The sequence below is a fragment of the Onychostruthus taczanowskii genome, unplaced genomic scaffold (genome assembly GCF_017590055.1).
Source record: "Onychostruthus taczanowskii isolate IOZ18803 unplaced genomic scaffold, ASM1759005v1 scaffold6, whole genome shotgun sequence".
In the NCBI taxonomy this organism is placed as follows: domain Eukaryota; kingdom Metazoa; phylum Chordata; class Aves; order Passeriformes; family Passeridae; genus Onychostruthus; species Onychostruthus taczanowskii.
The window spans coordinates 10547902-10574653 of NW_024503679.1; the positions used below are offsets into that span (position 1 = coordinate 10547902).

A 26752-nucleotide genomic window follows, 5' to 3' on the forward strand; every position below is an offset into this window, starting at 1 on the left:
GATATCTTGTGGCAAAATAAATAAACTGGATCAGCTCTGATGACAGTAATCAGTGTTTTGGGATACATCATAAAACTCAGCAAATTCACAGAACTTCCAGGCTTTAACATTCTGGGGGAATTCATGTTTTTACTCAAATTCCATTTGCTTTCTAAGCCTAAACAGTAGTTGTTCAAGAATTCATTCTAGAAGGGTTTTCTTCAGCTGTAGTGATTTTCCATTAGGGAACTAAGGCTGGTTCTAAACACCCTTCTTCTTTTTTTAGACATGCTGGGAGGTGAACCAAACTGAGCCAGCAGCTGCCTGTGGCACACAACACCTCTGTTCTCTGAGACAGATCCTCTAGAAAATCCAGCTTTGTGACACTGAGAGAACAAATCAGCCTCTTCTAATGGGCTCTCATCTTTCATCTCAACATGAGACACTTTTTTTGCAGTAAGAGCAATTTTTTTACTGGAACAACCTGTCCAGGGATGTGGTAGAGCTCCCTTCCCTGGCAGTTTTCAGGGTACAACTGAACAGGGCACTAGATAGTTTCATCTAGGCTCCCTTTTCCAGGAAATGTTGGACCACATGAGCTTTCCATGTCCCTTCCAGCCTGGGTTGTTCTGTGATTCCATGGTCTAATTTGGTGGGTTTAATCATAGAACACAAACAGATGTTAATGTTTGTTAGAGCATGTATTTATTTTTCTCCTTCCCTAGTGAAAACAAGAAATATTATTTAGCACGCAGGCAGAATTTGTAAGATAAACTTTGTTGGTGTTGAAGAAAAGATGTCAGCATTCAAAGGGCAGGGTGCAGCTAAAGGAAAATGCCCACCTCCAGAACACCTATGGCAGCACCTGTCAGAAATGACATTCTGGAACATGTTATGACATATGTTTTTATAGGCAGTCTAAGTCTTCATGGTAAGAACAGTAATTTTTACTCAGTTCCTTTTTGAGCAGTACTGCAAGCCACACATTATAGTGGCTAACACTAATCTATTAATACCACCTCCACTTCCTTTTACACTGATCTAGTAACCTATTTTATACTCAGAAGTACAATTTTTTAGTTAAATATAAAGGCTGTGTCTTTTCAAAATGTAGGTGATACAGTAATTTTAGAACTTGTCTTTGTGGTAAGGGCAGGGTTTAAACAAAAGCCTGGATGGATCATTAGCAGTCCAGTGGGCTCCAGGTTAACTTCACTGGGAGAAAACCTCTTTTTTTCAGTGCAGAGCAAGAAAATCAGCAATGAGATGTACCACCCCAATTCTAAGCATAATAAAGTGTCTGAAAACAGCAGGGCTATTAGCTAAGTTTCATAAAATAGTGTCCATGTAACTGTCATGAAGTTATCCATCCATGACACTGAGTAGTAACCAGGTCCTGGGGCACCACTGTTTGAGGGATCCTTGGATCTGCCAGGGGAGAACCACATGCTGCTTCTAGAGCAAAAGGTGAGGCCAAAGAGCTGCCCAGTGGGACAGCTGATGGCTTCATCCATGCACACAGCAGCTAAACTGAGATGTCACCAAAAGCCACACAGAAGAGATTTATGAAAACAGCTGTTCTCCTACAGAAATGTCTATTTCTGCAATTAAAATCACAGAATCAATTGGACTGGACAAAACCTCTGACATCATTGAGTCCAACCTTTGGCTGGTCACCACCTTGTCAACTGGACCACGGCACTAAGTACCACATCCATTCATTTCTTGAGCACTTCCAGGGATGGTGACTCCACCACCTGCCCGGGAGGTTAAAGGTGTGTTGGACCCAGAGGCCTGCCTTGGGACGAGGCTGGCACATCTTCCCTGTGGGCACAGCTCCCTGGCTGGACACAGCTCCTGGACCAGACACAGCTCCCGGACCAGACACAGCTCCCGGTTTGGGCACAGCTCCTGGGTCGGACACAGCTCCCTGGCTGGACACAGCTCCTGGGCTGGACACAGCTCCCGGTTTGGGTACAGCTCCTGGGTCGGACACAGCTCCTGGGCTGGACACCGGTGCCCACCTGAGCCACGGGCACGGGGCTGACTACCACGGGGATATGAACTTGCTTGGCAGACGGGACTAGAGCATCCCGCCGAAATGTACTTTCCTTTCCTGCAGCGAAATTAGAGAAGGGGAAATTCACTGCGATCTGCGCCAGGGGAGGGAAAAAAAAAAAAAAAGGGAAAAAACCCCCCCCACGCTGGTGTTGGCAGGGGCCCTGCAGCACGCCGGGGCTGGTGCCACCCGGGCTCGGAGCGGCTCGGAGCGGGCGGTGCCGGGCCGCCCCCGCGGCCCTGCCCGGCTCCGCCGCGGCGCTGAGGGCGGCCAAGCAGCAGCTGCGGGCGGAGCTGCGGCAGCGCCTGCGGGCGCTCGGCGCGGCCGAGAAGCAGCGCCAGTCCCGCCTGCTCGGGCGCAAGGTGGGTGCGGACACCCGGGCACGGCCAGGGCCGGGCCCGGCTCGCCGGGAAGCACGGCCGGGACTTTCCAGGCCCTGCCGGTGATCGAAACCGTGACTCAGGGGCCCTTCCGCCGAGCGGGGGTGAGCTCCGCCTCGGAGCCTTGCCTCGTCTCTTCCTCGGCAGCGCTGGGGAGCGGGGCTGGTGGCGCCGGTGTGACAGGAACTGCTGGTGGCACCGGCTAAAGCTGGGGTGCGGGGGACACTTCATCCCGGAGCGGTGATCACACATCGCCCTGGTGCTGGGGACACTTCATCCCGGTGTGTTGGTCACACATCACCCTGGTGCTGGGGACACTTCATCCTGGAGCGGTGGTCACACGTCGCCCTGGTACTGGGGACACTTCACCCCTGGGTGTCAACACCCACCCTGGTGCTGGGGACACTTCACCCATGGGTGGTCACACATCGCCCTGGTGCTGGGGACACTTCATCCCAGAGTGGTGGTCACACATCACCCTGGTGCTGGGGACACTTCACCCATGGGTGGTCACACATCGCCCTGGTGCTGGTCTCACTTCGCCTGTGGATTTTGGGGACAATGGGAGCAGACTGCCACACACCCCAAGCAGGGCTCCTCGGGGGCGGTCCCAGGTGTTTATCTGAGACATTTCACACCAGCCTGGCTCTGACCGTACATACAAAACCCAGCCACTGCCTGATTTGGCCTCTTGTTTTATGTTCTGTCATCTCCCTTCTGTATCTTCCAGCGGTGTTTCTTCCTCACAATTTTATTTCTAATATAATTTTCACACTCTAAAAGATATCAAGCAGGGTTTGCCTAACTGGTATCCTAGCACAGAGTGATATGGGTATGTACTTTTGAAATGTCCTGTTTGTGTTTGGATTACACAGTTTTTATATAGATGTATTTTATCATTTTAATAAACATAATAAAATTTTATTTTGCAGTCACTGCATGTAATAGAACACAGTCCTCATTTTTTTTTGCAGCACCAGCGGGTACTTCTAGATGATCTACATTTATATGGTTATTTTCCTGCCAGAGGCTCTCAAATCATTTTATAGACTTCATTTACTACTAATGTGTAGCCACTTCATGAGTGGGATGTGGCAGCACAGAAACTTTAAGTTGTAGGAAGTTTTAACTGGAATTTACATAACCCTTTTTTTCCTTGGGAATGCTTTTTAAGAACATATCTGTATGTAGCGTGCTGCTCTCATGATAATGCATTTTAGTAATCATACATCCTAGACTTAAATATCTTGAATTTTAGCAAATACTGGTATGCATGCCCTTCAAAAATTCAGAGTCCTCAGCCAACTTTTAAGCACCTAGCCCATGTAGTACTGAATTTTTAGGACCCTCAGCCTTTGTCTAACTGCTGCTGATAAACACAGCAGCACAGCACTCATTTCTTCTTGTGAGAGCACTCTAAAAGATACAGCCTTTGTTTTGCTTAAAAGAAGGCATCAGGAAATATGACATAAATTGATATTATCTTGCCCTTTTCTTAATCTGACACAAATTGAAAATCTTGAGTTTGCTTGAGACAGAGTGGCTCTGTGCAAGTGGCAGATAGTAGAGTTGGCTTCCTCATGGGGGGTGGTTAATACAGCAGACATGGAGAAATTTTAGAACAGGTTGAGAAAATATTTGGAATTAAATAAGGCCAAAAATTTAGCTTTGTAACATACATCAGTGCTTGTAGCTAATTAAAGTGAGCAGGCTATTTTACAACACCTGAGTAATATTTTCAGTGGAAAAATCTCATTTCAAAATAATCTTTAAATTCAAAATGAAATAGCTTCACAGGCTGACCTAGCCACCAGTATTTAATTAGCTTCTGGGTGATTATTCTTTTTTAATGCTTATGTTCATGATTAAAGTCATGCTATTTGCATGCTCTGATTCTGAAAAAAATTCCATCAGCTGGTGAACAAGGGACAGATAATATTTGTTAAGTGTGGAAATTTTTTCAGTCTTCTCAGAAACTGCTCCGAGTCATAGCATGAGCATCTACACAATTCTGAGAATGTCTGAAATTGTGTCTTCCTGCTCACATGTGGGTTTACATCCTCAGCCTCATTTTTGTTCCTACACAGCCTCACTAATGTGTTACTGGATAGATCAGGGCGGATGGGACCCCTGTGGTGCCCACAGCACACAGCCCTTGTCTGAACGTGTCTCAGAGTCTCAGTTTCTCTCTTTGCCAAACCCATGAGAGGTTTTGGCTCTGGAGGCCCTCAACATGAGCCACAGCTCTTTTTTGGATAAAATAATCTACTGGACTAAATAGTCTGCTTTTTGCAGCAAAAGCTACCGTGGAATTCTGGTCTTTTGAGAGCTTAATCCTGTGGAAAAATCCATGTGTAGGGTTAGGCAGATAGAAAAGGAAGTAAAATATGGTTTGGAATTGTCAAAATGTTTCTGTGGCCAAGCAACACATACACCATCATTTAGTCTGAAGTGTTTATTTTTTTTTTCCCTTACAAAATTACATCTGTCTTCTGAATATTTCACTAGGGTTTTTAACTGCTGTGATGGAAAGAAAATAAAAAATATAGTGGGAACCATATCTTGACTCAGATGTGGGCATTTGTATCTCAAAACAAGGCCAGGGCAAAGGCTAAAGCTCCTAAGAGTGAGTTACCCTGCAGTTATACAAACACTGAGCAGGACATCTGGTGATCTCTGTTCTGTAGACAGTAGAGAGTTTCACAATTGTCTGATATAATTCACAATTTTTGTCTAAGTGTGTAGAATAAGAGTAAATCACATTTAAATGAGTAGGGACACATTTGTATTTGTTTTGTCCAGATGTAAGTGACATAATATATAAGGTGCTAGAGAATGAGAAGACAAGCTTTTAAAAGCCTCCTTTCACATTTTGATGTGGAATTCAGTCTGGAACGGGCAGCAACAAGTGAGGTGTGAGTCTGCTAGCTCTTTTTCACCATGTAAGCATTTTTTATTTTCCCTCCTATATTCAACCTTTTATAAGCCCAGCACAGAGTCTCATGAAAAGCAGAAAATGTCAAGGCCATCTTTCCTTTGAGCTCTGAAAAATGTGCAGTAATAAGATCACCTGTTAGAAGCAGGTGATGTTTGAAGTCATATATCTCATCCTGCTGCAGGGAAGACATTCAGGTTAACAAAAGAAAGAGGGGCCTGTTCTTGGAAGACTTTGTGCTCCTCAGTCATCTGCTCTGGTGCTGATTTTCCTTTGAGTTATTATCATTGAGGCGCTTCCCGCTCTGCCTAGGCCCAGGTGAGAGATGCAGCCTGTAAAAAGGATGGAAGAAAAGGAATGCTAAACCCTCTTGGCTTGCATAAGCTGGCAGTTCTGGCCTGCTGTATCTTTCTGCAGTGATGTTGGGCATCTGAGGATGTCTGCACTGTATGGCGCAGATCTTTAGGGGATTGGAGGATTGTCTGCAAAATTGTTTTTTGCTGGCCCAAATTTGTGTTGTAGTGTTTAGTTCACTAGATGCAAAAATTTGCCTGTTTTGATTTTGCTGATGGTAGAAGTCAGTTTATTTTGTTTATGATCCATCCAAGTTTGTATCTCTACCCTTTTCAATAAATATTTTGCTACAGTTTTGTGTTAAATGAAAGTAAGTTGATCTTTCCAAAAACTTTTCATAAGCCACTTGTGTCAATTTCCCATGTAGGTGATTGACCACCCCAAGTACCAAGAATCCAAAAGAATTGCAATCTTCCTGAGCATGCCAGATGAAGTCCAGACAGAAGAAATCATTAAGGACATTTTTAAACAAGGCAAGGAGTGCTTCATCCCCCGTTACAAACCTCAGAGCAATCACATGGACATGCTGAAGTTATCATCTGCTGAAGACATTTCTTCACTTGCTTTGACATCCTGGAATATTCTTCAGCCCAGTGATGATGACACTGCAAGAGAGGAGGCTCTTGCTGGTGGTGAGTATTTTCCTGCTGCATCATGGGATTGTTGGGCAGGAGTAGTCTGGAGGCTGGTAGGAAATACTTTGATAGCAGGAATGAAATTAGATGTTGCACCTTGTTTTTATACATTGTACAGAGATGCTCTTTCTCTTGCCTGTTTTCCTCTACCCTGTGTCACCCCAATGCCAGCAGAGCAGGAACACAACTGCACTGATCCAGCTGAAAAATACCTCTGCCCTCCAGATAAATCATCTTCTTGGTCTGATCCATGAACATCCTCAGCACAATCACAGCCAGCATCATGTAGAGGCTTGTAGGGGAAAGAGGGGCTTGCTGGGGGTAGCTTAAGCTGCCACTGAAAGTCATGGGGATTCACAGGTTTAGGATGTGCTCTGAGAACTTTGGTTTGTGCTGCCTGAAAGGTTGGGAGCTTCTCAGGTGATGCCCATAGACTGAGAATTTTCTGAAATCTTTGATCCTGCAAATTGTGTTGCATGGATGAATCACAGTGCTGACATGGAGCCTGCCCTTGTAGAACAGCTCTCTGGACTGAGACCTTAGACTGAAAATAAAAGGACTTTCTTGGCCTGCAGTCTTTTCTAGCATCATTCTCTCACATTTTTATTTTGATCTTATAATGCTGTCTCAGACACATGATTCTTCATAGGGTTGAGAAGGTACAATTTAATTAAGATCAAACTTGCGTGTGTTTTGATCCCCAAATAACCTCTCTCTTAACCTAAAATTAACCTTGTTTACCTCTCTTAGCCTTGTTTACAACTCCTACTTGTAAACAAGCTTACTTTTTGTGTATTTGCATTCATTATTTGCATTCTTTTTGTAAACACTTTAATGTCTTCTCAAAACATCTGCAGAAAAGTTTAATCTTATTAATGGAAAAGTCATGTTGAACTCATGCTTTAAACCTCAGCCTGGGAAGATTTCTCCAGGTTGAAATTCACCATGCAGACAACTTCCACACCTCACACACTTGCCAGCTTTTTAAAGTGTTTGATAAAGGAACATAACCTCTCTATGACTCTGTTTGATTGAACTTGGGCTTGTATTTGCTTTGGGATGCCAATGTACTTTTCCAGAATGCTTCACCATGTTTGTTTCTCTTTTATTTTTGGTCATTACCTCTTTCCTAATTCAGAATCCTTTCTGTGTCTACATTTTAGCTAGCAAGGGATTTCACTGCCTCATACAATCATCTCCTTTACATTTATTATTTAGTACTGTTTGATGTTTTTCTAATGTTTGCCAAAAAATTGTGTATATTGGTGGGATTTAGGGACTTTTGAAGGTAATAAAAAATGTCCAGGGTTCTGTTTACTGAGCTTAGTTCAGGCACTCTGGACTAGCTTTTGTACTACTGATGAGCTGCTGTTAATTGAATTTAGTCTGTTTTAGACATCACAGAGTAACACAATTTGAAGTATGATGGGAGCAGGGACTTCCAGGTGTAGAGTGCATTGAGATGTACCTGGGTGCCAGACAGTGAAGATGGGGAGGGCAGGAACACACTTTGGTACCTGGCTGGTTCTGGAGCTGCTGCTGCCTGCTCTGCACCAGGCTGTGGGCAGAGAGCAATGCCAGAAAAGCTCCTGTGCTCTACACAGAGGTGCCAAGAGACCAGCTGTGAGAACTGATGTATGTCCATGTCAGACTTGTTCTGCCTGAAACTCAATATTAGTCTGTTTGTACAGTAATTTTGGAATAATGCCATTTGGATTTGGTAAAACCTCGGTCCTTTATCATGGAACAGTTTTTGTAAATTAGAGAATTAGTTTCGTTTTCTTCCACTGTTGCAGCATCAGACACACACTACTAATTTGTCCCCACAGAAACACACACTTCATCCCAATATGTCTTTATATTCCTTTTGCTATATTTTTTGTCACCTATTATATTTTTTGTACTTTGGTACATTTGCAAGAATGCAAATTGCCTTGCTGCTACATCCATCCTCCATTGTTGGAATGGCACATGGATGGCACGTTTATCTCAGAGATGTTATCAAATACTTTGGTGATCTGAGGCATTTACATTGTTATAAGGAGATAACATGGTGTTACATTAGTAATGTTCCCATGGTTGGCATAAATTACTATGTAATTTCCAAGAAATAGCCTGCAGGTACATAAATAAGCCATGTCATTTCTGAGTGTATTCATTTTGCATGACAAAAAGCTTAAATTCACACTGTCCTTAAAACGTCAGGCATAGTTACTGCTAAGAATAGCTCCAATATAAGACTAGGTATAATTTTTTTCATAGAGTTTCCTGGTCTTTGGTAGCACTCATGGACAGTGTTGAATAGAGACAAGCCCTTCTTTTGGAGATGATCCTTTTTTCTGCTGGACCAGGGTTTACCTCCTTTCATCTTGGCAGTACTCACCTCACACCATTTTGGCATAAACAAAGATCACTGCTTTTGTGGAGAAAGTCTCATCTTCTCTACCATGTGTGGGTGACTCATTGGCATGTGAAAAGTTGCTTTTGTTAGGCTACATGGACACAATAACAGAAAGAACAAAGGTGGAAGAAGTTCAGATATTTTGGAGTAGGGGTGTGTGTAGGTGCATGACTTGGTTCATTTCCAGCTGTATCTGTTGAAAAGATTTAGACAACTTCTGGGGCAAGCCAGTGGTACATTTTCCTAATAGGTACCAATTCCCATTTTTATCCTTGTCCATCAGAGGTATAAATGTGCACTGGTACTGGTCTTTGCCCAAGGTAATATTGCTGATGAAAGTCCAGGCAGGTTGCAGTATTTGTTTACAGAAGTGTAGAAACCTTGCACAACTTTGGAAGGAGTAAATCAGATAAAACTGTACTCCGTGTTTGCTTTTTATCAGTACTCCTACAGAAGTTTAAAGAACATTTTGCCAGCAGCTTCATTTTCAGTGTGGTTTAGGGAGGTGTTGTGGTTCACTGAGTTGGACAAGGGTTTCCTCATTTGTAATGTTGTTTATTATTACCTAGACCTGCTCTGGGAACTATGAGGGAAAAGCTAAGTTACTCCTTGAAAAAAAGATTAGTCTTACCGCACACACACACAAAAAAAAAAAAGAAAAAAAAAAAAGAAAAAAAAAAAAAGAAAAAGAAAAAAAGACTAGGTTGAATGTTTCCATATGGTAAAATTCTTGGAAGCTTCTTTGAAGGGAGGCACATGGCCAGGGATCTCAGCTGGAAGGCTTGGACCTGAGCAAATATGCTTAAGTGTTCATAACTTAACTACTGACTGGTAGCTGAAGGTGTGCAATAAATTATAAACAGCTTTTCTAACATTCACCTGCTTGGTGGAGAGAAGGGAGTTTGGCCTAAATAGTTTTCTTGGCCAAAAAATGAAGTGTTATTAGAAATGATGGTTCTGAATCTGCTTACTCTGATGGATTGGGACATGCTTTTCTAAGAAAGGCAAGAAATGGGATTATGTGTACAGACTTAATTCAGCCTCTTAATCTCTGTCAATTCTGCCCTGGTGTCACAGTACATTATTACATGATCCTTGTCCCTCAGGTGTGAACTCCCTCAGAGATGAACCCAGGTGAAATGATCTGGGCTCTTTCAAAGAGGCAGAAGATGAACTCTGCTTGCTGTTAATGACTGTTCTAATGAGTATCTGCTCAGTGGTTTGCTTTCTCCCTGCCCAGGTTAGAGCTGCAGGCCTCTTTACTGTGCATTATTCAAACCTCAGGATGGAGATCTGCATTTCTGTATGAGCTCTTCATCACTGCACCATTCAGTGACTTAAAGATATGAAGTGATATTTGCTGATGGAGAAGCAGCAGCAGAGGCTCAGGATCCTGCTGCAGCCTGAGTTGTGCAGAGGAGCTGCCCCCAGTGAATACAGACTCTTTTGCTTGTTTTTCCAACATTAAGTTTTCTTCTCTGTTTCCTCCAAAACAATAATTTCCCAGTTTTGTCTAAGGCTTGGACTAGACCTCCTTTTTCAAGCTTTAATTTCTCTACCACCCTAACGTCACTTTCCATCCTTCTGCTCTTTGCCTGGCTTCTCTGAAACTCCCTCCTCAAGTGTCCTCCTCTGGCCTTTCTCACTGTATTCCCCACTTTCTCCTGCTCTCAGTCCCAGCCTGTCATTTCAGGGGCAGCTGGGCCAGCATAAATAGCTTGTCCCTGCCAAAAGGGAGGAGATCATGTGTTTTGTCTTCTCTCACTTGTCTGCTTCCAGACATATAAGATTCTATGTCCCCATTTACTCATTTCCTTCCCCACTGTGCTGGCTTCTTTCTCTTTTGCCTTGGCTTAGAAAAATTTGTTTTATAGTACTTTCCCCACTAAATAGTACAAAATACATACTTTTGTGATTGTTTGTTTTGGGCAGTGCCTGATTAAATAAGCTGCTGCCCTTTCTCCTCTTCTTGGTCCCCACCTGTCCTCTCCTGTGCCAGCACAGATGGCCCTGCAGCCATGCTGGGACCTCTGCTGGGAAACCAGTTTTGGTTAGGAGTAATCCAGCAGCAGCAGAAGTTTCTTCTCAGACAGAACCACCACACAGGTTTGGACTGATGCAGTTGAAGGAAGCTGATGGTGAGGGGTTGTGAAAATGGATGCTATGCCAAAAAAAGTTTCAGTGAAACTTCAGTCATCATTTCCTTCCATGTTTCGGTTCCCAGTCTTGCCCCTGAGAGCAGGAATTGCAGCAGCCAGTGAAATGAAAGTCCTTTGGAGTCCTCACAGCTGAGATGGGCCTGGCAGGAGGAGCTGAGTCTGCAGCTCTGCGTGCTCCATCTGTGCACCAATAACAGCTTAAGGAGTTTTCCCTCCTTGTGTTTTCAGCCTATTCCTGCCTCTCTCTGGTGAGCGGGATCAACCTGCTGCTCTGGGTGAAGATTATTTCCCTCCTTTCCCCTCTCCTGTATTTGTTGGGATTTTTTGAACCCAGATGAGTGTATCCAGTTTACCTTGTGGCCAGATACAGGGAGGGGAGCATCTTCAGAGAGCCCCAGAGCTCACCCTGACACATCTCTCCCAAGCCTGTGCCACTGGCAGCTTTTCACATGTTTGCAGCATTGCATAAGCCTGGCTCAAATGGGTTTGAACAGTGCTAAAGCCACATCACCACCAGTGAGGGTGCTACCAGCAAGATTTCAAGTTCCTACTACAAGGCATGGAGCAATAGAGCTTCTCTCCTTTTTCTTTTTATTTTTCTTTTTTTTTTCTTTTTTTTTTTTTTTTTACTAGCTTTGATCTTGGAAACCAGTGAACCATTTTACAGGAATAAAACAAACATAACCCCCCTGCCCCCATGTCAGTTTGGCATAAGTACCCAAGCTGAAAAATGTCAGCATTTGACAATATAGCATTTTATATGGGGAATGCTGAATAATCTGCTGCTAGTCAACTACAGCATAATGCATTTTTGCTTTAAGAAATGAAGGTATTAAGAAATTGAGTTGTATTTTGTAATTTAGTTTGGAGACTTCTGGCATTTTCAACACTGAAAACTTCAGTGGCCTACTGGTCACAGCATTTGTGTTGTAACTTCAAGATAATAAGTGCAATATTAACCAGATAATCAATGCTTTCAATGACAGTAAAACATTTATTGTTAATAAAAAGAAAAGATGTGAATTTGAAGTAAAATAAGGAAATAATAACATATGTCTAGCAGCAGCTCTTTCAGCTTTGTTTTCATATAACCTTTTGAATGTTGGCTTTTAAGGTTAAGGTAGTTTTATCTTTCTGCCCTTTTAACTTCCAGAACACCGTGAGACTTGCTGTAGCATAAATTACAACAACCTGCTGGTAGCAGAAACAGACAGGGACAGCTTACCTGTGTGGTGGCATTTAGTTTATAATGGTTTATGCCAGGGAACATGAGTGTCTTGCAAGGGAACTGCTGGCTACCTCTAGGCTACAGTTCCAAACCTGGAGTAGTTTGAAATTATTCCTGAGTGACCATTAACCCTGCTTGAAACTTTGCCATCGGGATTTGCCCTGCAGAGGCATTTCTGTCTGCAGAAACTCTTTCTCACCTGTCTTTAAATTCCTGCTACTTATTCATGCATTCAAAGATTCTGCATTTGCTGCCAGGACTGATGGCCTTGTGATGCCATCAGTATTCTTAGTTATTCCAAATTTTTGCACAGTTCTTGAGAAGTGTGACTGAATTTATGGCAGCACAGTCTTAAGAGGAATAGGTTTGACTTAGAACTGCAAAATAAAATGGGATTTTAAAAAAGGATAATGAGTTACTCCCCCACCTCCCCCCCAAAAACATGCACCAGAAGTGAGAGGATTTTGAAAGATGAGGCACATTAGAGTTTAGAAATAAAAAACACTTGTGAGTAGAAAATGCTGTGGCTTGAAGCATAGGGAAGGTCTATTATCCTACTTCAGCTGTCCATGAAGGCGTAATGGGACCATACAAAATGATGCTAATCATTCTGAAAAAAGATACATAGTAAACAATGCTCAGAGGTAGCTGGGAATATTTAAATGAGCTATATACAGATAGGAATGTATCAAGAATAGATGAAATATGGGTACATGAAAAGCAGAGATGTTAAATGTTTCTGCTTAGGAAAAAAAAAAACAAAATACCCCAAACAAGATTGTAAAGTGATTGAAGGTACTATTAGATTTTCTTTTCCTCTGGGAGACTTGATTAAAACTTGCAGTACAAAATATGTCAAGGGATAGATTATAATTTAAAATCTTTTTACATTGGTCATAAAAAGAAAACCTGAGAGCATGGCACAATACAAAATTGAAAATCGAGGCTTAGCTGCTAATGTAATTTATTTTTTAATGAAATGATTTAAAGTTTGGAATGAACTTCTGTTTGGAGACAATGATCCATCGTATTTTTGATATGCAAAAGAAGAACAAAATTCAGTGCAAATTAAGCATTAACATTCTGGTCATGAATCTTGCAGTGGAGAGAGGATCCTTCCCCTCACAGTGCAGGATCTGGACATGCAGTACAGCATCACATGTTTTACAAGAGTCAGGAAATCTCACAACTTGGAGCTGTGTAGTAATAACTGAAGGATCTTCCCACCTCTGCTGCTGCAGTCCCCAGATTATTGCTTTACAAACAGGTTCTGGTTTCTCTTTCCAGCAGGCATTTGGAGCATTCCTCTAAGCATCTGATTTTATTTGTATTAAGCCCTTGGCTCTGCTGCTTTCCAACAGCTGTGAGTTGTACTGGTTAGTTAGTTGTAATGTGAAATATTATGTTCCTTATTATGTTAATATTATATTATGCTCCTGCGACATGTGAAATATTATGTTCCTTGTATTCATTTTAAATTTGCTGCTTTCAGTTCAAGGGATACTTCATTTTTCTATGATGAGAAGTAAATAAGGATGTTTGAGTTACATTCTTTTTATTATTCATTGTTTAGTTACACCTGTACTGCGAATACTGTTGTATTCTTTTCTATCAAACTTTGACTGTTTTATTTTTCTTGTAGTGAAGCTTTTCTGTAGGAGTTCCAGTCATTGCTCTTTCAACATTTACCATCTCTCTGATGTTATTCTGGAAAAAAAGATGCCTGGGAGAAGATTTTGTGCCCAGGTAAAGAAATACTGTGAAATGCATGTACTGGCACAGGAGATGTTAATTCTTTCTGTATAAACCATAACACTGCTTTTCAGATCAGCTCACTGAGCAGATCTCTCAGTGGTTTCCACACTGGTATTCCATAATGACACATCATTACAAAAGGGCCTGTTCCACTAGTAAAGATCTATAAAATAATTTTATATTATTCCATCTAGCTTGTTCCTTAGCAGGTAGAGCTAGGAAAATGCTTACTTGGAGATAAAACATCTCAGGTGATAGCAAGTTTTCTTCAGGGTTTTTCTCTATCCCACCCTTCAGCTGAAAGATGTGTGGCCCCATCCTGGCACTGGGGTTACTCTCCCCTGGAGCTGGTCTCAGCCCTTCCCTTGAGGTCTGCACTAGCTTCCAGAACTCTCAATAATCAACACTTAATTTGCTAAGTGAAGGCAGGCACTTTTACCTGAGTTTCTCCCAGTGCTTCTGTTCAGAAACAGGTATGACACAATTATGACACAATACAAAGACCTTTTTTTTTTTCAGGTTTTTTAAAAAATGCTCTGAAATGCAAAAGTTCCTGTGTTGCTTTGTAATGGCCTTTGGTGTCCTTATGTCCTGAATCTCCCTTGTGCAGACTAAACCACAAGCACCGTGTGGTTTAATTTAATACCACCCATGCCAGGGTGTCCTGCAGTGAACCTGAAAGGCTGAGAGCTCTGGAACACTACAGCTTTTTGCTTCCATAAAGTTCATTAAGGCTTTAAAAGACTGTTTTTCCTTGTAATCATCTTAAGTGTCGCATCCACATTTGCCTTCTTGCAGAAAACTCATGAAAACAACTGAAAAGATTACTTCTGCTGTAATCAATTAAAGTTTGAAGAGACGTGAAAGCAATATGGGCAAGGGCCTTGAAGTCACTGCAAGTGACTCTCAAGGGTTTTGTTTCAAAGGGCTAATTTTGCTTCAGTGAGTGTGAACAGTAGCATTGTCATTTTTTTTAATACAGTTTCCTAGAGACAGCAGTCTTTGAAAGGTAGATAAGAGCTGAAATTCATTTCTGGAGTGTGGCAGGAGTCTGTACAACTCATGCAGGGGAAATGCCAATGTGCAAGCATCTCTGGCTGCAGTAATTATCCAAACAGACATCTTTGTCTCCCTTTATTGTCATGTTTTGGAAGGGAACACCCAGCACCAAACTCATCTCTGTGTACACACCCTGGGGAACAGGAGAGGAAGCTTTTCCCTGCTGCCCACCTGTGTGGGGAATGGGGGTTGAAGATGTGGTTTGGTGAGACAGCTCAGCCCTCCTTGCTGCCAGAGGGAACAGTCCTGCTGACTTTTCCTTGTGCCCAGCTCTGTGCTCCCTTCATCCCCTCATCCCAGGTACCATCTCTGGTACTTGCTGCTGAGCAGATTCTGCTCATGAATCTGGCAGAAATTTGTGACTTTTTTTCCCTTTCTTTTTCCTAGGATTGGTGTACTGCCAACTTAGTGGGCTATTAAATCAGGTCAGCACTTTTCCGGCTACAAAAGATTTGTTTTTCTGGCACAGTTAATCCCTGCTGGTTTTGCTGAGATTCAGAATACACAGTTATTCCCCTGGATGGTGGGAAACTCCTGGGACTGGCCCAGAGCCACTGGCTTTCAGGGAGCAGGACACTCATGCTGCTGTTTCACGGTGTAAGGATAGCTCTGGATCTTCATGTTTGGTGTCATGCTGAACTCAGTCCCTGCTTGGGCTGGCTGATGTGCATGTGAGATGGGAATGAGTTTTTGGGATGTAGATGAGGGCAGATTCCTGTCCAGGAGTGACATGAAGCCTTTTGCCGGCAGGTGTCAGCATTCCATACATTTACCATGGAGCACTGGTGTCATTTCGACTGCTTTCCTATAATTAAAATCTCATTCAGGCATTGCTCTCACACACACAGGAGAGCAAATGCTCCAGCCTAATTTCCCATAAAAATTGGGGATTGAAGTGAGGGAGGGGTAGGATTCCAGGGAGGACCGGATTTCTAAACTCTGCAAGCTTAAAAACATAAAATAAAATCTTGTGATGGAAGAAGCAGGATTTCTCAGCTGTTGTGGTGTTAACACATTTGACAGCAACTGTGAAGGTGCCATCACCTCCCACCCAGCTGACTCTGCATGTACAATAAACCCTGCCTGTAAGCAGCCTGATATTCCCATCAAGTGGTGTCACTCCTTACAGGAGCCAGGTTTTCCACTGACTTGGAAGTTGTTGTCTCACCTGTTTATATTTCATGAGTAATTCTGCGTATTTTATGATAGGGTATCTGCTGAGTGAGTCAAAGGGTATTGGAAATATTGGTAGTGATGCATAAAGTATTGAGAAAACCCCAGATGATTCACCTCTGTCTTATTTTGACTTAAAAATACCCAGACAGAAGTATGCAAAAGAGGACCAAGAGTGAAGACATGCACGTGTATCCAGTGGGAGTATTCAAATGAATGCTCAGGCAAACACCATGGAAGTGTAGCTGATAAGACTATAAAGAAATTCCCATAAAAACACAAAGATCCTTGTATTTTAGGATGCAGCAGTATTCCCACATAAACAGTTCAAGCATCAATGCCTTGTGAATTTCTCTAAAGGAGCAGATTTGTAGTCAGCATTTGCTGATTTAACAAGATATGTTGATGTGCTGTAAAGTGGCTCTAATGCCGTTTCTCCTCTCTTTGGAATTGCTCCTCGGTACATCTGGTTTCAGAGTATTTTGGTGGTTTAAAATCACAGGAGAATCCAGGTGCAAGGCTTGGAAGCAAACATTTTTGATTGCCCATGTTTTCCCAATCAGACTGTGCTCACATATATGAATATCAGAAACAGATTAAGTCATTTTTCACAGACTGATGACTGGGAAGTCCTAAGCTATTTTTTCCTTTACTCTGAATTTGCAAAACCAGACATTTTGTGGGTGGCATTGAGTGATCATGTTTTATTTACAGGGTTTACGCAGGCTCAATGAATAATAGTGAAAAAGAAAAATACTTTTCAAATTTTTTCTTAGGTGGAGCTCTGAAAATGAGACTCTAGTCCCCATCTTACTGTAAGTTAAACCTCAGGGGAAATGAGTGCGATGGTTATAGCCTCACACAGCATTTCCACATTGTGAAACCAGCCAGAAACACAAGTCTGAGCCTTGTACAGTAGCTTCTCTGGTGAAACATGAAAGGACATTTATCTGTGGAGCAGGATAGGTTTGTTTGAGCAGGGCTGACAAACTACAGCTGATGTTGTGCAGTGCACTTAGCTTGTCAGATGCATTGGCACTAAACCTGCAAGATTTTGGTTTAATTCAAAATCAGAGGTATTTACTTGAGCACAGCTCAGTAGCAGAGGAGCTGATCAAGCAGCTTTATTATGTGTTTTTGAGGTTTAATAACGGGCAAGTGGCTGCCACTCAGTTGTTTTAAACCTTTATGACTGATGGCTATCATGTAGCTTCTCAGGGGGACAGATAAATATTTTATTATGCTGTAGTTCAGCAGGGCAAGTGTGAACTGTGAAGACCAATGTTTCATGCTGACACAAAGCACTGACATGGATGAGTAGACAGATAAACGCTGAGTTGCTCAGTGCTTGTTTGAGGATTCTGCTGATGGTTCTATTTTCTGCAAAATATTTTATTGAAGTAATAACAGAAGCTGTCTGTGTCATGCCAGTGGTGGGGGCACCGGGATTGCAGAGGAGATAGTCTGCTTGGCACCTGGAAAGGTGGGGTATGGGTGTGCAAAATGTTCTTTGGAAGACAAAAGGAGTCAGAACCTTCCTGGTGCCTGCGATTCCCATACACAGGAATGAAAATAAAGCAATTACCCCTGGTGTTAAGAGCATTTCTCCCTGGAGGAGTGGAGGCTTTGAGGACTTAATGGTGTGTCCCATAGCAGGAGGCCCTGGATGTGAGGTTTGGATGCGATACTTTGACTTTTGATTCCTGTAGTGGGTATCTCCTCAGGCTCCTTCTGAAGCAACACCCTGAGATGGGCTCAATCGGTCAGAGCATGCCAAAGCTGTGTGTTCAATCTCTGTGTGGGCTGCTCACTTAAGAGTTGGGCTCAATAATCCTTGTGGGTCCCTTCCAACTCAGAGTATTCTTTAATTCTGTGACAACAGGTGTCTGAATAGTAGAAAACAGTATGTCCTACTGATATGGTAGTGCACAATTAAAGGTGTTCTCACAGGGGAAACACCTGGAGGAAAAGCTACTGATTTCAGTTTAAAATGAGCTGGTTTTTTACTCTAATATGAAACACAACTTTTAGTCCTGTTAGGTATCTGTTTGGGATCTTAAGGAGGCTACAAAATGAGAACTCAATGAGAGCTTTTTATGAACAACCAACACCACAAGAGAAAAGCATTCATTCTGCTCAAACTCGTGTCAGTAATATGGGATATTTTTCATCTAGTTCCCAAGGTGGGTGCAGAGCGAAGTCAATGGGTCTATGTCAATTTGGAGCAACTGAGGGTGTGGTCCTTCATGTTGGAACTAGGGTTTCCAAGGAGATGAGAATTCACACTGAGCTTCTGACAATGTATCATGTAAGCAAATGAGTTAAAAGTTTCCTTTCTTTTCAAGGGATTGTATTTGTATTTTAGCAGACTGGCTTGGGTCAAGGCAAGCAATATTGCTGTTTATGTCTGCAGTCCTCTGAGTTTCTGGATGTGCACCTCATTGGGTTTGGATGAATGCCTTTTCTTCAAATGTTTATGAGTTGCAGCAGAGGATAATGTTTTTGTCTCCTTGGGCATGTAACAGTGTCTGTCTTCTCCAGGGGTTTGTGGGGGAAAGAGCTTGTTTCCTCTGGAAGCAATCCCAGCCCTTTGGGATCCATGCACCTCAGCAGGGTCTGGATCAGGTCTGTAGTGAACAGATCTGGCATTTCCTTTTTTGATCTTATACCAAGAGACAAGTAAGAGCAGAGAGCTGTGCTCAAAACCCAGGGCAGGTTTTTTCCAAAGGGCAGAAACCTTTTTATCTGGAAGGAAACAGTAAGTGTTGGTAACCTCAGGAGTGGTGCTGGGGCACCCAGAATGTTCTAGGAGAAACCATAAAAGGGAAGGGATTTGTTTTGCTGCAGCATAAGCGAAATACTTTTGTGGAGTTGTTTTCCCCAAGATCTGGTGATTAACTCAGACCACAGTGTTAGGTGCAGTGTAAATACAGAACAGGATGGTGATCTGTGCCCTATACAGTATGTGTTGAAAGCACACACCTACCCAAAAGGCCTAACTATGCTAATGCTGACAGTAATTAAAGTTGCAGTGATGACTCTGTCATTAATTAGACATTTCTGAGTTATTCCAATTCATTGGCTCATACCCTGCATGTCACCAAGACTGATACTTAGATATTAGGGATCAAGTGATGGAGTTATTTTTTTCCTCTCTGCTGGGGTAGCAGATACAGAGGCAGCAGATGGTTACTGCACTCTTCATTCTGAAAAGTAAGGTTTTCCTGAAACAGGGTTTGCCTTTTAATCCATTGTGGTCTTTGCTAGGTCAGAAAAGGACCAAAGAAAGTTTTCATTCCCTGTAACCAACAGCTTTCAATTACTCGTGAGCTCAGCAGAGGTTTTGCACAGATCTGACATTGTTTATGGTTTTGCACAGCAACATGAGCACTCCTTTCCTTTAAACAGAAAGCTGTTCTTGGCCTGGTTCTTCTGCTCCTGCACCTTATGAAATCATTTACATCTGAGCAAAGCGTGAGAGAGGTGTGTGTGGAACAAAACCAACCACTGGAAAACTCATTCTTGCCTGAGGTACCAGATTGTGAGGATCCAGCCATCCTTGTGGTGATGGGGTAAACAATGCACAAACTTCTGTGCTTCAGGGGAAGCTCCAACTGCACAGCTGCTGCTGTGAGGAGCAGCAGCAGTGACTCGGAGCTGATCACTGTTGACCTCTCGAAGGCTCAGACGGCGTCTGCTGTGAGCATGGTTCATGTGAGCACGTTGCTGTTCTTCACAGGCACACAGGAGCTGCTGCAGCTCAGCCTCTGCCCCGTCCTCTGTCAGTGCTTTTATGGAGAGGATCAAATAGTCCTAGCTCCCACTTTGATGGGTCCCAGGTGCTTTGCTGTGCCCACAAAGTGGCAGCAAGGGATGAGAAGTTGGGATGGCAGAGCATTTCAGTTTCAGCTTCCATTAGGACTGTCAAGCTGTGCAGGGGGAGATGAGTGACCCCTCACAGCGGGTGACAACGGGCTGGTGGAGCCCCTTCGAACCTGGGAGGAGAGAGGCCATGCTGGCTGCTCCTTCTGAGGGCAGAACAAGTCCCCAGCAGTCTTTACATGACCTGTAACTGTGCAGTTTGATGGACCCTTCTATAATTAACCATTGTCAAGAACACTTCTGAAAATGCCGGCTGGCATTTCAAATAGGAACATCAGATTAAGGAGAAGAGAGGTAATGAGGTGCAAGGAGAAAATTCTTCCCTGGGGAACAAATCAAACCTGATACCATCATGAAAGGTAATGAGAAATGCACTGCCAAACTGAGGTTCACTGCGGCTGCCTAGGGGAAACGAAACCCTGTATTCTTCTTTAAAACACTCAGAGGGGATGCTAATGCTTTGGTCTGCTGGCTGTGTCAGGGCATGTGCAGCTTGCACACCTGCCTCTTGAATGTAGTTTTGCCACATGTTTCTTGGGCCAGTCATTTCACTTCTCTGTGACATAAGGTATGTCTGCATCATTGTAAGGGTGTCAGTGCAAACAGAGTGTGCCTGTACACAGGGCAGGTTCAGGAACTGTGACTGCATCTACACTGCCAAACAACACAGGGCTAAGTGGCACAGATAAGTTCCTGTCCACACTACACAGCACTTGGCCTCTCTTGTTTTGTCTGGAGGAGTCAGACCTGTACCCTTCTGTCTTTACTGCACATCTTGTCCCCTGGAGCAGTCATGGGTGTCACCTGGTCTGGCAGTGCCAGACACTGTGCTGACAATTAAGGTATTGACCACCTGTGATCCGTAAATCAATTTGTTTTTTGGCTGTGCTGCATTTAGCAGTATAAATGAAGCCTGTGTGGCCGTGTCAGCATGGCTGTGTGCCCACACTGATAGATAAGTCAGGGTTATTATTTCACGCATGGTGCTACACATTTGGAGGAGCTGTAGCCACAAGAGCTTACGCCATAGATACACTGAGTATTAGGTGACTGTCATCATAATTACTAACCTTACTGGTATACCCAGTAGCTTGAAGTGTGCAAGAACCATGGATATTCTCTACATAGAAGCTGGAGCAAAATGTTCTCCAAGAGAAGCACAGCTCACCTGTAACAAAACCCTCTTGGCTGTGCATGTGCTTTCCTGGGCTCCTGGCATGTGGACTCTTGGGGATCCGAGAGCCACCAGCTGATGTCTACAGACACATGGGACACAGTGGACATTGCAAGGAGATGGGCAGATATCGAAAGTGAGACTTTCCTTAACATGTTTGATGAGGCGCTAAAACACCTGATGTGGTGTTTGCTTTTCAAGTACCTGCTCTATCTTCTCAGGGACAAGGATGCCATTTCAACACAGTGAGCTGTAAGAGCAAGGGTGTGGGATGTGAGGACAGAGCAAGCCACAGTCCTGAGTGGCAGGCAGTAGTCCTGCAGGGCTGGGAGAGCTGGGGAGCATGAGGACCCCATGCCACAAGGGGCATGTTCTTATCCTCAGCTGCCATCCTGTTGATGTACCCTCAGTGCTGATAACAATCTTAAGTGTCTGCAATCTTGGTCGCATCTGTGTGTCACCTCTCTTCCTGTGACAGCTCTTCCCCCACACTGCCACAGAACCACAAGAGGTTTTGTTGCTCCCCAAGTTACATGTCAGGGAAACATTTACTCCATGCAGCTCTCTGCTATCTATTCTAGATCCTGATACAGGATTTGGAACTAATGCTGCTTGAGCTTCGTGCAGGGTTAGTTGTGTCATTTTTTCTACCAGAAGTCTTGAAAGACATTTTACTTAAGTCTTGTGCAGTGTGAGCTGCATGGATATCAGAGAACATGTTGTGAGTCAGAGCAAGGCAATCAGTATTGCTGTGCTCCACAGAAGAAAAATATAAGGGCAACTATTACAGTACTTACAGAATAATTTTTCATATTGAGATTTGCATAAGCTTGTTTGAGTTCTTCAGCATAAAACCCCCATGATTATAGAGAGCCAGCTTGTTAAAAGAGTCCCTGTGTCTTCAGAGAACCCAGAGGAAAACAGTGCTTTAATACAACTAAACTCACTTGAGGTGCCTGATGCTATCAGTTAAACTCCACAGAAAATTTATTTCTTCCCTTCACTGTTTTTGCCATTTCCCTTTTTCCCTAGTGTTTCCCCTGACTTGTCTTCTTCGTGTCTCTAACACAAATGTAAGGAGAAATGGCACCTTTTTTGCTCTGCAGATTTGCCCCCTGTGTGCATTCTTCCTGCCAGCAGCAGACTGCAAATGTTTCCTGTTTGTCTTGAGAGGTACCTGGAGTGAAAAAGGCTGAAAGAGACTGTGAGGCAGAGTGTGTTTGGTTCTGTGCATCATGACTGATTGGTACTTACTGGTTTCTGGGCCACCTGAATACCTCCACAAGGCTGATGTGAGGCAGGTTCTGGAGAAGATAAGATAAGTAGGAGTAACCTGGGGAGGATTTGACCTGCAGAATCTATTCCTTGACCTTGCTAACAGGGGGGCTGGTTTCTAGGTCCTAGTCCACAGGCCTGACAATTGGCAAGAGCAAACTGAGGGGCTGTGATGTGGTATGTCCCAGTACATGGTGGTACCATGAAAATAGCATCTCTTTTCAGGGAGACCAAAATTCTGCCTTTGGGCCTCTTTTTCTCTTTGTTTGCCATTTACTATTTCACTCATTTCACTGTCCTGTGAGTCAAAAGTTGACTGCACAGTGGTAAAACACCCTGACTCCTTTTTAATCCAACCAGCAGTATTTTGTGGTCTGTCCTTTGGCTCATTCTCTCCCCGTACTTCCCTGACCTCCTTAGAAAAACTGTGCTTCTTGACTTATTTTTCTGAAAGCAGAAAAATACCTGACCAGGTCCCAGCTCTGCTGAAGGAGCGTGCAATGCTGGATTTGCAAAATTGATGTTCTCTAAGCATTTTGCACTGTGTTGCCTTGCATATTTTATATCAATGTTCTAATTAAGACATCAGATCATGATGGATGAGTGTTCATGTCAGTGACTTTTCCCTGAACAATGAAGAGTTGAAGGAAATCTCCAGGAGCCTGGGAAGTGTGTGCAAATGAATTGGTCTTATGTGAAGAACTGTTAACATGCTCTTCCAGGCGGAGTTTGGAGTTGATATGTGATCTCAGATGGGATTCCCTCTAAACTGAAAAACTCTGCTTTGCTCTGGCTTTTCCCATACATGCTCCCACACATCTCCTTTAGTGGTGGGCATCATCCCTCAGATGTACTAAAAGCAGCTCAGCCCAAAATGCCAGGAAGGATTAGGTGTGGACATGGAAAAAGCAGAAAAATACCTGACCAGGTCCCAGCTCTGCTGAAGGAGCAGAGTCTGGTCACAGAAAAGCTGCTCAAGGCTAAGCACTGTTCCTGTCAGAAGGCAGAAGCAGTGGACTGAGACTCTATTTTCTTTCTTTCCAGACTCATGTCAGCTGTCTTTTAGTCTGTGCTGCCTTTCCACTCCCTGCCCTTGTCTCCTTAAGTGTCTGTCTGCTACAGCAGCAAGAAATAAAAGACTTTCTTTGCTTTGTGAAAGGAGTAAGTGGGATGTTCCTGGGTTCAGGAGTCAGCACCAGGCCAGTCCAGCTCATTTGTTTGAAGGATGTCTGTGCAAGACTTCTCACACTGAACGTGCCAGCCTTGCAGAAGTGACAGGGATGTGCAGCAGCCTCCGTGCCTGGTGGTCACTCCTCGTGGCAGACAGTTTCAGTGATGTGAATCAGCTCCTGAAACAAGTGTGCAGCCAAGTGTAAATCGGAGCTGGCTCCCTGGCATGGTGACAATCCACATCCCGACAGAGCATGGGCAAAGCAAGAGCTCGTGCCCTTTTATCTGGAGCTGGTTGGTGGGGTCTTCTGCTGGACTTTCACCAGCCAGTCCAGGTCATTAGCAGCTTATGCATCTTCTTTCAGCTTCTTAACTGATTTTGAGTCCCAACCAAGTGCAGTCCCACCAGAATCCTGGAAGGAGGGATATTCAGGGCAGGCAAGCAGAATGCCTGTGTGTGCTGCTGGAACAACAGAGAAAATTGCTGGAGGCTGAGAAAGAAAATCCTTTGGGACAAAAGGAGCCTGACATCATGAAGGGACAAGCCTTCACATCTTCATCTTGATATAGGAGGGCAAATAACGACTTTCAGAATGTATTTTATTCAAGGATTTTGGGTTTGGAAGGTCAAGAGAAGGTTCATGTCACCTTACAGTGGTGTCAAGAAGATGTCTCCCCTCTCTCTTACATATCTTCTTTTCATTCTTGTTTTCCTTTTCTATTTTTGTGTCTGATGTTGAAGTTCATTTGATTTTCTGATTCCTCCTGCATTTAATTTCCCTGAGTTCAGTCTCTGGCTGATTTAGAGTCATCATAATTTGTATTTGGAAGTGTGGGGTTAACATGATAAAATAAATTTGTTTAAATGCAGGGTTTTTTTTCCCATCTAGCTTTTCAAGATCTAATTATTTTTCAGCTGAACTAGTATGCAAGTGATAGAAGAAAATGTAAATTTACAGGTTTGGTATTCAAAGTATTTTTCATCTGATCAAAGAAAGGGAAGCATTTTACAAAATACAAAGCTTGCGTTCTTGCAAATGTCTGAAGTTATGTGGTTGTAGTCAAGCCATCAGGAAATCCACAGAGCATCCACTAATGCTTATTTCATTTTTCTGCAGGAGGTCTTGACCTTATCTTCATGCCAGGCCTTGGGTTTGACAAAAAAGGCAACAGATTGGGAAGAGGGAAAGGATATTATGATACCTATCTTGAAAGATGTATGAAACATCCCCATGGAAAGCCTTACACGATTGCTTTGGCTTTCAGAGAACAGATTTGTGAATCAGTGCCTGTGACAGAAAATGATGTTCCAATAGATGAAATCCTTTATGAAGACTGCTGAACGTGTTTTCATACCAACCTACCTCCAGAGCAAGCAACCAAAAAAGGTCTCATATCCATCAATCATGTTTTTTTCTAATTGTCATGTATGACTTTGGGACCAATAAAATACACTATTTGTGTTTGGGGGAAGAAAACCTCCAAAAACAGTTAAACTGTGGTAATAGTAGTGACGATTGTGTTGATTTGCTTCTAATTAGCAAATGTTTGGTGTGAATTCTTATTCTAGAATCAATACAAACAAGAATGAGTCACTGTTTATTACAGTAAGGACCATTTCTTCTCATAATATTTTTGAGGTACAAGCTTCTTGATACTTAACAGTTTTATTATTCTGGTTTAAAAGTGAACTGTCTAGTAATGACAGTTCTTGATCCATTCTGGAATTAGATCCTTGTAATGGTAAAAGTTCTTAGATATTGTGTGCATTCATGAGCAAAACAAGAAATTGATGGAGACGTCTTAGAGTAAGCTGGAGAAAAATGGTGATGGGGAAAAAAAGCCTTAATTATTTTTAGTGTATGCAGTAATTTTGACTGTTTACTTGGCTCCTTGCAGTTGTCTTAAAATAAAGGGAGTACCTGTTAATAAAAAAAAGGGTGATGTCCATAACTTTGTTATGTTCTTTCCTTTATCTGAGTATATGTTCTTTTCTTTATCTGAGTACAAGATTGTAATGTAGTCTAAAATGTGGTAAAAGAGTTCTCTGTCCAGGGACAGCTCTGTTTTGGTAAAATAATGTTCAAAATTACTTTAAGTTCTCTAATTTTGTACATAAGCCATTCATAATGTCCAAAAATACTGTGTCGTGCTATGTTAAAAAACTAGAGATGCTGAGAATTGCAGAGAGCAGGTTTTATGGATGGAATAAATTTTTACGGGGAAGGTTGGTTGTTCTCTGCTTCTGGACACAATCATAGAAATCCAGAAGAAGAAAGTGAGTTTCTTCTGCACACTGTCCTTGTGGTATAAGAGCACAATATTTCCAAACAGGATCAATCAGACTGTCAGAATTTTGTGTTCCTTCTTCAATGCAACCTTACCTTTTCTATGCATGTTTAACTCTTCCCTCAATCAATAAATCAGTGTGTTTATTTTCACCAAACTACCCTGTGTCATCATTAAAAAATCCATAAATTCTCAAGGACCAGCTCCGGAGGGGAATGACCTTAAGGCTTCCTCAACAACAACTGGTTTTGTGAACAAAACCATGCCTGCAGTACCTGTGAACCTTTTCTTCTCAGAGTGCTTGTATTCAGTGCTGTTTCCATTCTGCTAATACAGGAACTACTTAAACCCTCTGGCTCTGGGGTGAGCATAGGCTTAGCAACTGAGGCCTCTCTGGCCTGTGCTCCCTGGTGCTTCTCCATCCTGTGTTAACCAAGGTCCATCTGGGCTGAGGATCCCTCTGGTGCTTTCCTCCACCCGTGTGTGCAGGGAAGCTGCAGCCTGGGCAGGCAGCTGGGGGCACTTTGCAATATGGGCTGCCCAGTAAAACAATGGTGATCAGAGCTGGCCTCCTATCCTTCCTTATCACACTGAGTCACCCTGCAAACAAAAGGGGTGTCCGTGGGTGCACGGTGGGTGATGACAGCAGAAATTGAGGTGACAGCAACGGTGCTGGTGTTGGAATGTCCCCCAGGTCTCCCAGCTCTGAGCACTGCCAGCTGTACTGCCTGACACCAGGGAGATGGAGACCAGCCATTCCAGACCTCTGGGGAATAGAAGTGATGGGAAAATCAGACCTTATCGTTTTTACAATCTCTCTCGTGTCAGTATTTTAATCCCTTCTT

At 43.1% G+C, this 26752-nt stretch overlaps 1 protein-coding gene across 1 annotated transcript; it reads left to right on the forward strand.

The window, feature by feature from the left end:
- Nucleotides 1-1425: 1425 nt before the first annotated feature.
- Nucleotides 1426-26045, forward strand: MTHFS (methenyltetrahydrofolate synthetase). The gene is made up of 4 exons (XM_041418432.1): nt 1426-1446; nt 2197-2400; nt 6075-6339; nt 24737-26045. Exons 1-4 carry the CDS (start codon nt 1426-1428, stop codon nt 24958-24960), a joined length of 714 nt encoding a protein of 237 aa, XP_041274366.1. The 3' UTR covers nt 24961-26045.
- The last annotated feature ends 707 nt before the right edge of the window (nt 26046-26752 follow it).

What these genes read in the sequence shown, in the direction of transcription:
- MTHFS (XM_041418432.1), top strand. Translation starts at nt 1,426, where the DNA reads ATGCTGCTTCTAGAGCAAAAG. An exon ending in TGCTGCTTCTAGAGCAAAAG is followed by an intron (nt 1,447 to 2,196) that starts GTGAGGCCAAAG and finishes TGGTGTTGGCAG; the next exon opens with GGGCCCTGCAGCACGCCGGG. An exon ending in CCCGCCTGCTCGGGCGCAAG is followed by an intron (nt 2,401 to 6,074) that starts GTGGGTGCGGAC and finishes TTTCCCATGTAG; the next exon opens with GTGATTGACCACCCCAAGTA.